At 47.6% G+C, this 15,850-nt stretch overlaps 1 protein-coding gene across 5 annotated transcripts in view; it reads right to left on the bottom strand.

Moving 5' to 3' along the window:
* LOC146339185 (fatty acyl-CoA hydrolase precursor, medium chain-like) overlaps nt 1-15,850 on the bottom strand; it is a 68,534-nt gene that overhangs the window by 26,980 nt on the left and 25,704 nt on the right. For 4 of the 5 annotated variants that reach the window (XM_084812356.1, XM_084812358.1, XM_084812360.1 and 1 more), the window contains 5 exons: nt 8,195-8,328; nt 7,486-7,639; nt 4,538-4,642; nt 3,702-3,809; nt 1,662-1,802 (listed from right to left, as the gene is read on the bottom strand). In XM_084812356.1, coding sequence (XP_084668482.1) covers nt 1,662-1,802; nt 3,702-3,809; nt 4,538-4,642; nt 7,486-7,639; nt 8,195-8,328 — 642 coding nt within the window. The remainder of the gene's footprint in view (nt 1-1,661; nt 1,803-3,701; nt 3,810-4,537; nt 4,643-7,485; nt 7,640-8,194; nt 8,329-15,850) is intronic. The other variant, XM_084812359.1, reaches the window with a different exon arrangement.

Raw genomic sequence — 15,850 nt, 5'->3', positions numbered from 1 at the left:
AGTACACATGGCTAGGCAGGCCGCCTGTTCCACTGTCAGCCCATCTGGATGTTCTACCTAATGTTTAGCAGAATTGCCTGTATAAATATTGTGGGGGACGGTGCTGAAATCAGGACATGCTACACCCACAAGACTCCACTGATCGACCAAGCTATCAAAGGAAATGCAGCTAGCGTGGCACAGCCTGTTCTTGAGGAACCTGTGTGGGCTCTTTGTAATCACAGCATTCTTTTCTAAATGCTCACAGACTGCTGCTTAGTGATCTGTTCTAGAACTTTTCCAGGTATCATCATGAAGCTGACTAGTCAGCAGCTGCCTTGATCCCCTTTCTGAAGGTGGGGACAACATTTCCCCACCTCAAGTATTGGGGCACTTCACCTGATCTCAAAGAATTCTCAAACGTTATAGACAAAGGCTCATCTGCCAGTTCCTTGAGTATCCTGGAATGCCAGTCATCTGACCCTGTAAGCTGGAATTCATTGGGAGTTGGTCGTCCCCTCTGGCTGTAGCACCCTCCATCATTCCATCTATGTTTGCCTGGGAGGTGTCTCCACAGGGGATTTGCTGCAAGCTGGCTGCATTTGGAGGTTGTTCAAGGCATATGACGTCGTGCCCATCCTGCAGCCATCCGAGTTTTGCGCCAAAAAAACGTTTTTTCTAAGACTACTTTTAGTCCAATTGTTTTCCTTAATTCATCTTGACTGTTTTCCTTAATTCATCTTGTCTGGGATTTTCAAGCCCCGTGGGTCCCCAGATGATTAACTTTCTAGAAAAAGCTCCGATCTTGTCTTCGTTGCCTCTTAAGTACCTTAACAGTCTGAAGTTATGCTGTGCAGGAATTGGGAAATTGTAATTGGGAAATATGCTAGTTTCTGGGCTACCTATACAGAGCAACCATACTCCAGCAGAACAAAGGCAGGTCAGAGTGGGGAAAGTTTCTCCTAGAATATCTGAGCTAAATTCTCCCCAGTCTTTTATGTTCCAGAAGGGCTTATTCTCTGAATACACAGAAGCAGTTTGCACACGTGTCCAGAGTAAGTGTGGCAACACAACAGAGAGGGTTGCCGGCAAAATGCCCAGAAGATATGCCCGCAACGTATCAACTAAACGAACATGACAGAGACTAGCTGGCAACAGCCTCCACAGAAGCGCGTCATACTTTCTCCTTTTCCCTTGGCGGAATGGTGGCTGCTGCAACCATGCTCTCCTTTTCCCATGGGGATGTGCATCCACCCAAGGCACAAGGTTCTGCTGATTAAATCCATTGTGCTCTCCTTCCATATGGCTGTTGCACACTGGCCTCTGCCATCACACCCTGCCTACCTGCATTCCCTTTGACCCCAGAGACCACAGCTCAGTGCCGGAGCCCCTGCTTTACATCCAAGACGGATGCAAAACTCCTGCCTGAAACTCTGGAGAGCCACTGCTGCCACTTGGTGTCGACAGTCCTGGGCTAGATGGACACAGGGTCCAGCCCAGGATAGGGCAGCTTCCAGTGCCCTTAAGATGTGTTTAATGCAGGGCAGCAATGTGGAGACTGCCGAGTCACTTCCAAAATATTCAAAAGTCTCAGCCAATTCCTTGACTCTGACCCACGTCACAGTCACATATTTGAGCAGTGCAAAGAATCATGAGAATAAGGTAATTTGCACGCATCTTACTCTAGGAATGACCCATCCGTATTCGTTGTTATTCACGCCAATTAGATACGGGACAGCACTGAGCACCTTTGCAGCCAGCAGCGCCTCCGGTGCCTTTGGAATAAATTCCCCATCCACAACGGCAGGGAGGATCCCCAATTCCTGTCAAAAGAAAAGCTCGTCTTCAACTTGTGCTTGCTCCCTAAAAGAAATTGCTAAAAAAATTAGATCTAGAATGAACCAAAATTGGAAACATTAAAAGACTTGAAACCCAACAAAGATGGATCCGGAAAATAACAATGCAGCTGCTGCTGTACAAGCCAAACGGCCCGGCTGGCAGTTCAACGGGAACTGCACGTGAGACGGGCTCAGCGGCTGAGTCCGACTGCCACTTGGGCGCCGTCTATGTCACCACTTGGGGAGCTGGCCCCCGGTAATGGCTTCTCGAGTGATGAGGAGACTCTTCCCATGCTCCCGCTGCTCCCACAGATCTCACCTCAGGTGCAAAAGTGTAGTAAAATATTCACCACCACCTGGCATTGGCACTCAGTGCTGAAAAGGCAATCAAACCTCCAGGACCAGAATCAGGGTGACTCTCAGCACCAGTTGCTGGGGAACAGTGGAGTGGGGGTACTGTTGTGGGCTTCTCATTGGGGCATCTGGCTGACCACTGAACAGAATGCTAGATCAGACAGGCCATGTGGCCTGATCCAGCACAGCTCTTCTCTATGTTCAGAGCAATGCCAGCTGATCCAGAAGTGCACAGTGATCAGTTGCTACTTCAGGGGAGGGCAACTTGGGGCCCATCAGATCTTCTGGCCTATAACTCCCATCATCTGTCACCACTGGCTATGTTGGCTGGGGCTGATGGGCATTGTAGATGAAAACATCTGGCGCGCCACAAGATCCCCACCCCCGTGCTGCTGGCAGCTGGTCGTCTACATTGCACCCGTGCTGGCATGGCGCTCCGTGAACTGATCCTTGTCTTCCCTATCAAAAGGGCTGTACAGACACTGACCTTAGAACACTGAATTTCTCCACTGAGATATTTTGTGCTCCAAAAGACCTGTGTAAATTATGCAGATTTGCACATTCCATCTTACGTTGTATTATTTCTTCTGCATGCTTCACTGTTTAGCATAATTCATTTGAGTTTTGCTAGCTGTGTATTTGGGGCAATGCGAAGTGCTGACGCCCTGGCCATGATCTCTGGGCATCTCCTTCAGCCTTGCCCCCCTGTGGCATGTCTGAGGTTTCGGAAGGCTCCTAGCCCAGGATCTTTCTCATGCAGCTCTGCCATTGCAAGGGCTATCGACTTGCTCTTTTGAAATATGAAATGGGAGATTCTCAGCAAGTCGCATTCCAGCGTATGCCACATTCTGCAGGGCTTCTGTGTTCCTGCGGAACCGCAGCACGCACACAGCCCTGATGATAAAGCTAGTTACTGCTCCAGTTCTTCTGCCGACTGCAGCTGCCCGGCCTCTCCCTCGGCCTCCGACTGCAGCTCCCCGCATCTTCAGCACCTCTCCCACGACAGAGCCTGACTCCCACGGGCCCCCGAGCTCCCCAGGGCCATGCTGGAGCTTCAGCAGTGCAGCCGCTGCAGACACAGCAACGGCACTGCACCCTACTGCTCACCCCGTGTTGCCCGAGGCCTTGTTGCCAGCAAAGGGAACAATGGCTACTAACAGGGGCGCCCAGGGACTCCAGCCACTGTAATGCCAGCCACTGGGCCTCATTAGCAGTTACTCCAGAGCCTGTTCTTCGTCTTTAGGGGTTGCTCATGTCTGGGGAGCTCTGTCCAAAATATGCAGAGGCCTAGTATGGAGACTTATGGAGTATGTCCAAGTGTGAAATATTTATGGGTGAAAACCTGGGTCTTAGGAAGAAAAAAATAAGAAATAAAAATGACAGATTGTTTCCTTTTGATCTTTTTCACCTGGGAGAATTTCATGGTCCAGGGACCTACCAGAATAAACAGTGAAGATCCAGAGCCAACTAGCATCACATTCGAGTTGAATCCATTGTTGCTGAAGACCTAAGTCTGTAGCTTGTTCTTACCAGAAGCAAGTTGGCATTCAGGGCCCTCAGTTCTTCTTCTGATTTGCTCCTTAAGCAATGCACCATGGTAGAACTGCTGGTCTCGCAGCCAGAGACATTTGCAACTCTCTTGAAGTGTTAAGGTGAAAACAATAACAACAACAACAATACAGATGAAATGCAACTGGCACTTTATGAAGTGTGAACAACACAACAGCCCAACACCACGGTGAGCTTGTTTGCAGAATCAGAATCTGAGGGGGTCATCTCATGCTTGTTGTCCTGAGACAAGAACCCCCATCTTCATGGAGAAGGAATTGCAGTATATTTCAGAATTAGATGACAGGTAACAGGGCCAACCTACATCTCCCAGGTAATATGTCGTTTAAAAAGAGCATGACACGACGTGACATTATCGACTGTATATCCCCCATCCCCTTACCGGGGTCTACATATAGTCATTTGATAAAACTAGTCATCTATATCATGCTGCCAAGTGATAGGGAGAATCTATTCCTCAGCTTCCGTGAATTCTCAATCAGTGTGGAAGTGTGGGAAGATTCTCCTCTATTCTTGGAAATAGGAACAGCCATCTTGCCATGTTGTGGTCACATGCATTCCCACCCAGCAAATGCTGGCCTGTACTCATTCATCTTTCTCTCCATCTCTTTTCAGCCTCTGATTATCCTTTGGATCAAATCTACTTTGATATTTGATAGTTGCTCATGCTGCAACGTTTAAAATTTTTATTTCCTGAAACATGTCCATGGTTTACAGTGGGTCTTCTCTAAATTAAGCAGTTTGAGGATCTGAGTATGAAGCGTATTTTTCCAATCTTAAAACAGTAGCAGACTTACTTGAGCAATGGCATCTGGGTGACTATGGATCAAGCCCGGGAGCTGAGCAACTCCACTCTCTGATATGGCTCTATGGAACAAGCCTTTGGCCAAGGGAGATAAGATCTACAGCCAATAAATAAATACATACATACATGGGGGTGGGTCCCAAATACAGAGCTCAAATATTTCAAGGTGTTTCAATAGTAACAACAGAGACATCTTGTTTTATTTGATAAGGAGGTTGAGAAAAACTCTTCAAAGGGTGGACTAGGCCTCGGGAGATGGAGGCGGCCCAGACAGTTTCTAATGGCCATCGGGGGGTCAGGGGAAACTTCAGGAATATTCCGCATACCCTCCCTGAATTTTCAGCTTTCATTTTAAAAGTCTCCACCTTTATACTTTGGGAGATTTAAGGGAAAATGTGGGGAGTCCACCCAGTTGTTTAATAGGAAACAAAGTGCAGGCACTAGTCAACTCAAGACTGGACAGCGGCGGCACCTTCCATGGGAGGCTGCCCTTAGGGCGGCCCACAGGCTGCGGCTAGTGCAGAAGGCAGCAGCACAGCTGCTGTCAGGGCTCCGGAGCTGCCCCTTTCCAGCACGGAACTCCTCTGCCCAGGGAGCTGCGCTGGCTGCCTATTTGCCACCAGGCCAGGTTTGGGGCTTCATTACTAGTATATAATGCCCTAGACAACCTGGGGCCTAGGATACTTGAGCGAGCGCCTTCTCCTTTACCACCGCCTGGTCACTCATGTCATCAGTTGGGATGGCTCTCGTGGTTCCACGGGGACGTACCGCCCAGTTGGGATCCACCCAGAGGACAGCCTTCAGTGTGGTGACTCCCCTTCTGTGGTACTCACTGCCTCTGGAGGCCAGGCAGGCACCAACATTGTCTTGTTTCCAGCACCTGCTGAAGACGTTTTTATTTCAACAAGCCTTCCCAATTGACCAGCCACAGTTTCTATTGGTATTCTGTATTCTTAATAAAACTTTTAATACTGTGTTTGCTTCCTTTTTATCTTTTATTGTTCATTGCTTCAGGATCTGTTTAGATGTGGAGTGGTATATAAATGTTGTAAATAAATAACGTGGGAAGAGGGCAATCCCCGTTCTATCGGGATTCCTGATTGCGCCGAGTTCAAGCCAACACACCTAGAACTCCTCTGCAGGCCTTGCCGCTCAGCACAGCGAGGGCGGGGACTGTGGACAGCCTGCACAGGGGCGGTGGGGTGAGGCTGGCATGCGCCGCCTCATCCCCAGGGTGGGTCCTTGTGTGTTCCAGAGAATGTGTGAAGAGGGCTGTAATGAGCACAGTTTCCGTGGAGGTTTCGATCGTTCCCATCTGGTCCAATGTGACTAGTGAATTCGATCAGTTTGGCCTTGGAAGTTGGTGTTCCAAGCGGTCTTTCTGAAACATTGTTAGTTTTGTTAAATATGTGTTTTGACTAGAAATGGGTTAATAAAATGTTAGTAATGCATGGATTGCATTTGTAAAATATTGCTCTCAAGCGTATTTAATACATCCCACTGGTCGTTTGCTTAAAAAATAAAAACCCAACAACAACAGCTATAAAATGTCTATGCCAGTCTATTCCACTTGATTTAGATGGGATCTGGGTGTGAAAGTATAACACTGCACTTTTTATTATATTGTAAAGTAATAAAAGTATAATATTGGAGCAGTGTCAGTTCTAAAATATTGTTCTCAAGTGTCTCTAACATGTCCCACTGTTTTTGGCATCTGTGTTATTTTTAAAGGGGCTGTTCTGTTCCATCCTGACTTTTACATCATCCCTGCTAAGCCTGTGGAGGGGAAAAGCAAAATCTTGTTCACTGCGAAAAATAACAGTGTTAAAAAAGATTTCCAGTGCTGGAAAAAAATAGTTCCGTCTCTTCCTTTGTACTCACTTCCCTGACCTCACCCAAACGTATTTGTACTTCTCCTTGGTGATGTATCCATTCTTACACACGTCTTGTTTAAATCTGAGGTGGCCAGAAAGCCACGTATGCAGCCACCCCGTTTTCTTGCTCATTCAAATAGTTTGCAGTTGTGCCATCAATATCTTGCCTTTCAGAAGTTCCACCCCTCTTAACTCCTTTCTCCTCAAGTATTTCTAGCCACGGGGTCAGAGCCAAAGACAGAGGACATCTCCACACTAGCCTCAAACACTGCATTTAAAACGGGGCTTTCTGCTTCTATTTTAAATGCAGGATCACAACGACTCCCTTTTTCACATGCTTCCTTTCGCCCTCCCCTTCCCCCTTCCTTCTTCCCATGGCTGAGTCTTCCATTATCTTTCATTGATCTCACTCCTCTTCTTGCTGCTTTGACTCTTTCCATGGAGGAAACTGGAGCGGAACACAAGGGGGTAATTTGATAGCTCGTTATCTGCGATCTGTTTAAAAATGGAACAAAGGGCATTTAGTGCGGGAGATGCCTTGGAGGTTAACGGCGTCATCTAAAGAACCCGCAAACTTCTGTGATTGAGTGATCTCAATCGCAGGATAAAAGCTCTGTGTGAAAAAGCCCTTAGGCCTTTGCTTGCCACAGGGTCTTTATTTTCCTCCGATTCCTGCTGCGGGGATGTTAAAGCGGGGCACAGTTCCCTGAGGGTTGGGCCCAGCTCTCATGCAGTCAAGGGGGGCAGGATTCTGCAGCCAGCAAAAGCTGCTCTTGTCATTGGTCGAATCAGCACAACAGCCAGACTTGGATGCTGTCAGAGGGCCAGGCAGCCTGACCTGACCTGCTTCGGCCCGCCGAGGCAAAGGCAAGAGCCAAGTCCATGTCTGACCATGTAGGGTTGCGACTTTTCTCACTTTTGGTTAGGGAGAGAGGGAGCTTTGCTGGCTGAGCCCCTCGTCATCCTAGAAGAGAAACGCCTTCTCCACCCTGCAGAATCTTTGGAATTCTAGTTCTGTGAATCTCTGGCAGAATTCTCAGACCGTTTGCAATCTATGTATACCTACCTGAGCACCAACGCTAAATCCTCCTGCAGACTCTCCAAATATAGTCACAGAATTGGGATCTCCTCCAAAAAGCGCAATGTTTTCTTGAATCCACTGGAGAGCCGCTACTTGATCCAGTAATCCCCAGTTTCCACGGGCATCTTTGGAACCAGTGCTGAAAATAAGTCAGCACAGCAGAGCCAGTCAAGCAATGGAGAATCTCCTCCTGTGAGTCCCCCCATGTTTTTCTTTTCTTTTCCCATGTATGTACGTATTATCTACATGTATACCCCACACTTCAAATACATTACCAAGGGGGTTTACAATAAGACATTTAAAAGATCACAAAATAATCAGATGTTGGAGTGAACAAGCCTACCAAGGGAGATGTTGGAGTGAACAAGCCTACCAAGGGAGAACATACCAAAGCCAGGGTGTCACCACTGAAAATGCCCTCTCCCCGGTAGCCACTGACAGAGGAACAGGTGACAGGGGAACAGAAGGAGCTGTCAAAATGCTCAGTGTGGACACATTCCCCCTGAGCGGGCTGCCAAGGCATCCCAGCAATGCAGCGGATGGACAGTGGGCAGGCAGGCAAGAGCACATGTTTCGCAGTCCTGCCATGCAATGTCAGGAGGGGAGGGAAATGGTTCTGTGCTGACAGAGAGATTATGCACATGTGAGCATTTAAATCAGGGTGACCTTTTCAGAGTCCTGTAAACCGCCTCACCTGAAAAACCCAGGAAGACCAAGCCTGTACTGGATTACAGCCACCACCACATTTTCATAAGCAGACAATGCTGAGCCGTCATATATGGACGCCCCACCGACCACCAAGGCCCCACCATGGATCCAAACCATGACCTGGGAAAGACACAGAGGCAAAAGGAAATTGCTGTAGCTAAGATTGCTGGTTAAATTCCCAGGTGCGAAGGGTTGAAATATTTCTTAAATACTGTCAAAATATTGTGAAGAATTAACTGTCATTAAACAATATTTGCTCTGTCAAATAGGCAATATTTAATTCTTTAAAAAGACTACATCTGTGACCCAATATTCAATACGCTGCCACATTTAGTTGGTTGATCAATTAGGTTAATCTGGGTTCGGACATCATGGTTATTGTGTCATCATGGTTATTGTGTCATCTGGTGGGAGGTTTTTAAGCTACAATGGCTTATTAAATATTAATTATTAATATTTAATAATTAAATATTAATTAACTCTGCAGACTGTTAAAATAAAATAACAGTCTGCAGAGTGGGTTCTTCAACACATCATGGGTTATCGTGTCATCTGGCAGACACTGTGGGCTATTTTGGCTGGCTACAGAGCCGTGTGGGAACAGCAGTCAAAACCGCAGTGGCTCTGCTCTTCGCTGGCTTCACGCTGAGGGACACGTTAAAGCAGCCAGCCAGCAGTGTAACGGGGCGGGGGGAGTGAGGAGGACACCCTCATAGCCAACCTCCCCTACTCAGGAGGCACCCGAAGCACCATCAAAACCCGGCACCCCGACACTGACAGCAACGAAAATCCCAGGCACACGAAAAAGGGGGAGATGGCTATAACACCTTGAGGGTTTGCAGGATCGGCACCAAACCTCATACCCAGCCTCCACTACTCATTGGGTGCCTCCTGACTGGGGACCGTGCCGTGCTCCAGTCCTCCCCACACCTGCAGGATTGGTGGCTGCCCAGGCAGCCTGCCCTCAGATCTCCGGATGCTGCTGTTAAATGCCAGATCGGTGCATAATAAGACCTCCCTCATCCATGATTTAATCGTGGATGAGGCAGCCGATCTGGCACGCCTAAGCATGACCTGGGTGGGTGAGCAGGGAGGTGTTATGGCTCCTTCACACAGAGCTTTTATCCTGCTATTGAGATTGCTCACTCACGGAAGTTTGAGGGTCCTTTTCATGATGTTGTTAATTCCAGGGCACATCCAGAGGTATTTCCTGGTTTTTCCATCTCAAATAGATCTGGAACTAATGAACTGTTTTTTAAACTCAGAATTTAACACGATTAAAACACCCACTAGATGGCGCTGTTTTATTGAGGTCTAGGGAACATTGCAAATTAAAAGCTTCCCCTCTCAGCAATCATGTGGCCACAGTCTGGGAGAAGTGGAAAGGCTCCAGAACAGGAGGGCTGCTGGGGTTAGCCTCTCCCAGTTGTGCCCACCAGGGTACTTGCTACAGCATCACGGTAGACTTGAGGGCCGGGAAGGGGGCAGTTGCCATGGTTTATAAGAACTCTCTCTCTCCAGGCACCCTGTCCATCTGACTACCAGTCTGGAGTGTTTGCATCTTGTATTGGGCCAGCAGGACAGATTGGGGATTCTGCTGATATACCCCGCGACCCAGCAGTCTCCTTACCTGAGCTGACAGATGTGGTCTAGGATATGATGCTGAGGTCCCCCAGGATGCTGGTTTTGAGGGACATCAACGTTCATGCCAAGGACACCTTGTCTGGGGCAGCTCGGGATTTCATGCCCTCCATGACAACCATGGGACTGTCCCAACATGTCATTGGCCCAACACATGTAGCAGGGCACACTCTAGACCTGTTTTTTTCAGCTGATCATGGGGATGGGGGTGTGAAGGTAGGGGTCTTTGGATCAGTCCTTTTGTCATGGTCAGATCACCTCCTGTTGAGGTTTAGACTGATGGCAGCTTTTCCCCTCTGCAAGGGTGGGGACCTATTAAAATGGTCTGCCCCTGGAGGCTAAAGGACCCAGATGGTTTCCAGAGGACTCTACAGGGCTTTCTGGCTGATAACATCAACCATAGAATCATAGAATAGAATCATAGAATAGTACGGTTGGAAGGGGCCTACAAGGCCATCGAGTCCAACCCCCTGCTCAGTGCAGGAATCCAAGGCAGAGCATCCCTGACAAATGCCTGTCCAGCCTCGTCTTGAACGCCTCCAGTGTGGGAGAGCCCACCACCTCCCTAGGTCATTGGTTCCATTGTCGTATTGCTCTAACACTCCGGAAGTCTTTCCTGATGTTCAGCCGGAATCTGGCTTCCTGTAACTTGAGCCCATTATTCTGTGTCCTGCACTCTGGGATGATCAAGAAGAGATCCTGGCCTTCCTCGCTTTCAACCTTTCAAGTCCTTGAACAGCGCTATCATATCTCCTCTCAGTCTTCTCTTCTCAAGGCTAAACATGCCCAGTTCTTTCAGTCTCTCTTCACAGGGCTTCGTTTCCAGTCCCCTGATCATCTTTGTTGCCCTCCTCTGAACCCTCTCCAGTTTGTCTGCATCCTTCTTCAAGTGTGGTGCCCAGAACTGGACACAGTACTCCAGATGAGTACCAGTGCTGAGTAGAGAGGAACTAGGACTTCCCGGGATTTGGAAGCTATGCTTCTATTATCGCAGCCCAAAATAGCATTTGCCTTTTTTGCAGCCACATCACATTGTTGGCTCATATTCAGCTTGTGATAGACAACAATTCCAAGATCCTTCTCGCTTGTAGTGTGGTTGAGCCACGTATTCCCCACCTTGTAACTGTGCATTTGGTTTCTTTTTCCTCGGTGCAGAACTTGGCATTTATCCCTATTAAATGTCATTCTGTGGTTTTCTGCCCAGCGCTCCAGTCTATCCAGATCACTTTGAATTTTGTTTCTGTCTTCCAAAGTATTAGCTATCCCGCCCCATTTTGTGTCATCTGCAAATTTGATCAGCATTCCCTGCACCTCCTCCTCCAAGTCATTAATACAAATGTTGAAGAGCACTGGGCCCAGGACTGAGCCCTGCGGTACCCCACTCATTACCTCTCCCCAGTTGGAGAAGGTCCCATTGATAAGCACTCTTTGAGTCCAGTTCTGTAGCCAACTGTGGATCCACCGGATCGTTGTTTCATCTAGCCCACTTTGAGGTAGTTTGCTCATCAGGATATCATGGGGCACTTTGTCGAAAGCTTTGCTGAAGTCGAGGTATATGATGTCTACAGCATTCCCACGGTCTACAAGGGAGGTTCCTTGATCAAAAAATGAGATCAGATTTGTCTGGCAGGACTTGTTCTTGACAAATCCAGGTTGGCTTCGAGTCATCACGGCATTGTTTTCAAGCTGCTTCCAGATGGATTGCTTTATCATCTGCTCCAAAATTTTCCCAGGGATTGATGTCACACTGACTGGTCTGTAGTTCCCAGGTTCCTCCTTTTTGCCCTTTTTGAAGATAGGGACAACATTAACCCTCCTCCAGTCATCTGGCACTTCCCCTGTCCTCCATGATTTCTCAAAGAGAATAGACAGCGGTTCTGAGAGTTCTTCTGCCAGTTCCTTTATTACTCTAGGATGCAGTTCATCTGGCCCTGGAGATTTGAACTCATTCAAAGTAATTAGGTGTTCCTTGACCATATGCCTATCGATCTCAAGCTGCAATCCTGCTCCTTCAGCCTGTACTTCAGCCTTTGCCAGGGGGGTCATAGACCCTCTTTGGGAGAAGACTGAGCCAAAGTAGGAAGTGAGCACCTCGGCCTTTTCTTTTTCATCTGTTATCGTTTTGCCATCCTTATTTAATAGCTGAACAACCATTTATTTCCCCTGTCTCTTACTATGCATGTAGCTGAAGAAAGCCTTTTTGTTGCTTTTAGCCTCCCTCGCTAACCTCAGCTCGTTCTCAGCTTTAGCCTTCCTGACACCATCCCGGCAATTCTGTGCTACCTGCCTGTACTCTTCCTTTGTTACTTGGCCTTCCTTCCACTTCCTGTATGTGTCCTTTTTTTGTTTTGAGCTCCCACCCATCTTGGACTCCTTTTCTCGTTAGCGTCGCTTGCCATGGAACCTTAGTGATCACTGTTCTGAGTTTATTAAAATCAGCTTTCCTAAAATCCAGGGTACGCGTTTGACTACACTGGGCTTTTGCTTCCCTCAGAACCAAGAACTCAAGAACAACATGGTCGCTTGCCCCCAGAGTTCCTGTAACTGCTACTTTATCCACTCAGTCATCTCTGTTGGTTAGGATCAAGGCAAGGATAACCGATCCGCTACTTCCTTCCTCTACTTTCTGTAGGAGGAAGTTATCCGCCACACAAGACAGGAATTTCCTGGAGGGGCCACGTTTTGCAGAATTTGTTTCCCAACAAATATCGGGGAAATTGAAGTCCCCCATTACTACTACATCATGTTTCCTTAAAACATTGGCTATTTGCTTTTCAAAAGTTTCATCCTCGTCTTCTCCTTGATTGGGTGGCTGGTAGTAGACTCCGACCACCAGGTTCCTTTTATTCTTTGCTCCATTTATTTTGATCCAGATGCTCTCTATGGGGCTACCAAGCTCATCCTCCTGTATTTCCGTGCAGGGATATGTATTTTTCACATACAGTGCAACTCCACCTCCCTTTCTGTTCCTCCTGTTCTTTTTGAACAAGTTATATCCTTTAATTCATGTATTCCAGTCATGAGAGTCATCCCACCAAGTCTCAGTTATACCTGTCAAGTCATAATTTCCCTCCTGTATTAAGAGTTGAAGTTCGTTCTGTTTGTTTCCCATACTCTGGGCATTAGTATATAGACATCGAAGACCATGTACTTCATAGTCTGGCTTTCTTCCTACATGTGTCTGAAGACTATTATTGGGTGCTATCAGAGCTGTTCTCTCCGTTGCAGTGCATGAGCCTACGTCCATTGTTACCCCCAACATTACATCTCCCTTCTCCGTAGCATTCAGTTTAAAGCCCTCCTGATGAAGTTCTTCATTCTGTGGCCAAACACATTCTTCCCAGCCTTTGTGAGGTGCAACCCATCCCTTGCCAACAGCCCATCTTCCAGGAAGTATAGTCCGTGGTCCCAGAATCCAAATCTCTCTCATCAGCGCCACCTTCGCAGCCAGTCATTCACCCGGAGTATTTTTCGTTCCCTTTCTATCCCTCTTCTAACTACTGGAAGGATGGATGAGAACTCACCTTTTCCAAGGAGTATCCTCTACTCCATTTTTCTTCACCTCAGCATTTCCCACTTCTGCCTCATCTTGCTGTTGCTCTTCAAGCTTCTGGTCTTCCCTCTGCTGCTGTAGTTCCACCGTTCTGTCCAAGAACTCTTCGTGTTCTCTTATTCCCCGGAGGATCGGCAGTCGCCGCTCCAGTCCACTTACTTTTTCTTCCAGCAGCGTGATCAACTTGCACTTGTTGCACGTGTGGGCCATGCTGTTCTCAGGCAAGAAAACAAACATGGCACACACCTTGCAGGTCACCACCACTGGAGAGTCCTGTCCTTCCATAGCCTCTTTCCCCTTTTTGTGTCTAGCTTTGTGATTGTTCTAGACTAGCCTGTGCCTGCTCCTCTACTCAGTAGAGGTTAAAAGCACAGTCCCACTGGTGTGGAAGTGTGTGTTACAAGACAAATAAAGGAAAAAAAGTTAGTTAAAAATAAAATAAAATGAAAAAAGGTTAGGGTCCCGCCCCTCGCCCTCCCCTGTCGAACACCCCTGGCCAACTCCTGTTTGCTTCCCCTGGTCGCTCGCTCTCTGGGAGCTTGCCTGCTTCTGTAGTCCCTGGACCAGCTGGAGCAGCTTGCTCTGCTCTGCTCTGCTCAGCTGGGAGGCGGGAAACAGACTGACTGAAACAGACCATGGTATCCTGCTGGGGTGATTGTCTGAGCTGGGAGTAGGAGGCACTGCATTGCAGTGGTTCTGCTGCTATGTGGATGGCCAGCTCCAAAAGGTGGTGCTTCCTTGGCCCTGTGGATTCTCCAGCATGGGCCTCCTCAGGGGTCAGGTCACATCTACATGAAACCACTGAGTGGGGTCATCCAGAGTTTTGGAGTGCGTTGCCATCAGTATGCCGATGACACGCAGCTCTGCCTCTCCTTTTCATTCTGATCAGGTGAGGCCGTGGGTGTGCTCAGCCGGTGCCTGGCTGCGACAATGGACTGGATGAGGGCTAATACACTGAAGCTCATTCCAGACAAGACTGAGATGCCATTGGTGGGTGGTTCTTCTGACCGGATGGAGGGTGCTCAGCCAGTTCTGGATGGGGTTGCACTCCCCCTGAAGGAGCAGGTTTGTCGCTTGGGGTTTCTCTTTGTCACTTGAGGCTCAAGCAGCCCCAGTGGCACGGAGTGCCTTCTACCAACTTTGGCTGGTGGCCCAGCTGTGCCCCTATCTGGATAGGGATAACCTGGCTTCAGTTGTCTATGCCCTGGAAACCTCCAAATTAGATCACTGCAATGCGCTCTATGTAAGGCTGCCCTTGGAGACTGTTCAGAAGCTTCAGCTTGTGCAAAATGTGGCCGCCAGAATAATAACTGGGACCAGAAGGTCTGAGCATATAAGACCAATTCTGGTCCGCTTGCATTGGCTGCCTATATGTTTCTGAGCCCAATTCAAGGTGCTGTTTTTAATCTACAAAGCCCTACATGGCTCAGGACCGCAATACCTGACCAAACCCCTCTCCTGATATGAACCTACCAGACACTACAGTCAACATTTGGGCCTTCCTCCGAGTGTGTCCTCCAAGAGAAACTCAGAAGTTGGCAACAAGGGAGAGGGCCTTCTCCATGGTGGCCCCCTGACTCTGGAACAAGCTCCCCACTGAGGTACACCTGGCACGAAAAGTGTCATCTTTTCAGCACCAGGTTAAGACTGCCCTCTACTCCCAAGCATTTAATGGCATATGCTGGGGCACTTATCAGTTGTCTTGAACAGGTCTGTTATTGAAATTGTTTAGTGAAATTGTTTTTAGCAATCTAATTTTTAAAAATTTTTGTACATTCAAAACTTTTAGACTAGGTTTTATTATAATTGTAACGTTGTAATGTTTATAAAACGTATGTTTTAATGTTATAGTTTGTATTTTTCTGTATGTGACTTGTCAACTGCCCAGAGAGTTTCAGCTGTTGGGCACCACAGAAATGAATGAATGAATGAATGAATGAATGAATGAATGAATGAATGAATTGCTTGGGGCCAGGTTACCTGAAGAATTGTCTCCTCCCATGTACACCTCCCTGGACCCTTAAGATCATCTTCAGCAGTCCTTCTCCAGGGGTCCCTGCCAAAGGAAGTAAGGGTACCAAGAAGAGGGCCTTTTCTGCTGTGGCACCAGTTGTAAAAGAGCTTCCCAGAAAGGCTTGTCTGCCTATGCTGTACTTTTTCGGCACCATGTCAAGACCTTTATATTTTCCCAGGCATTCTAGTTTTTCAATTTCTGTTATAAATCAGTTACTGTATTTTAAATCTTTGCACTGCTGCTAGGTTCTATTTTGTTGTTATTATTTTATACTGTAGTTTTAAACTTGTATTTTATCATGCTGTGTTTTATGGTTTTAATTGTTGTGAACCACCCAAAGAGCTTTGGCTATTGGGCAGTAAAGAAATGTAATAAATAAAGAAATAAACAAACAAATAATAAAGATTTGCAGCTGCAGGTTAGGGCACGATCCT

Source organism: Heloderma suspectum, chromosome 8 (genome assembly GCF_057233095.1).
Source record: "Heloderma suspectum isolate Gila_16-S chromosome 8, 16-S_ref, whole genome shotgun sequence".
In the NCBI taxonomy this organism is placed as follows: Eukaryota; Metazoa; Chordata; class Lepidosauria; order Squamata; family Helodermatidae; genus Heloderma; species Heloderma suspectum.
Note: the sequence above shows the minus strand (reverse complement) of the source record. Positions and strands in the feature narration are given on the sequence as shown.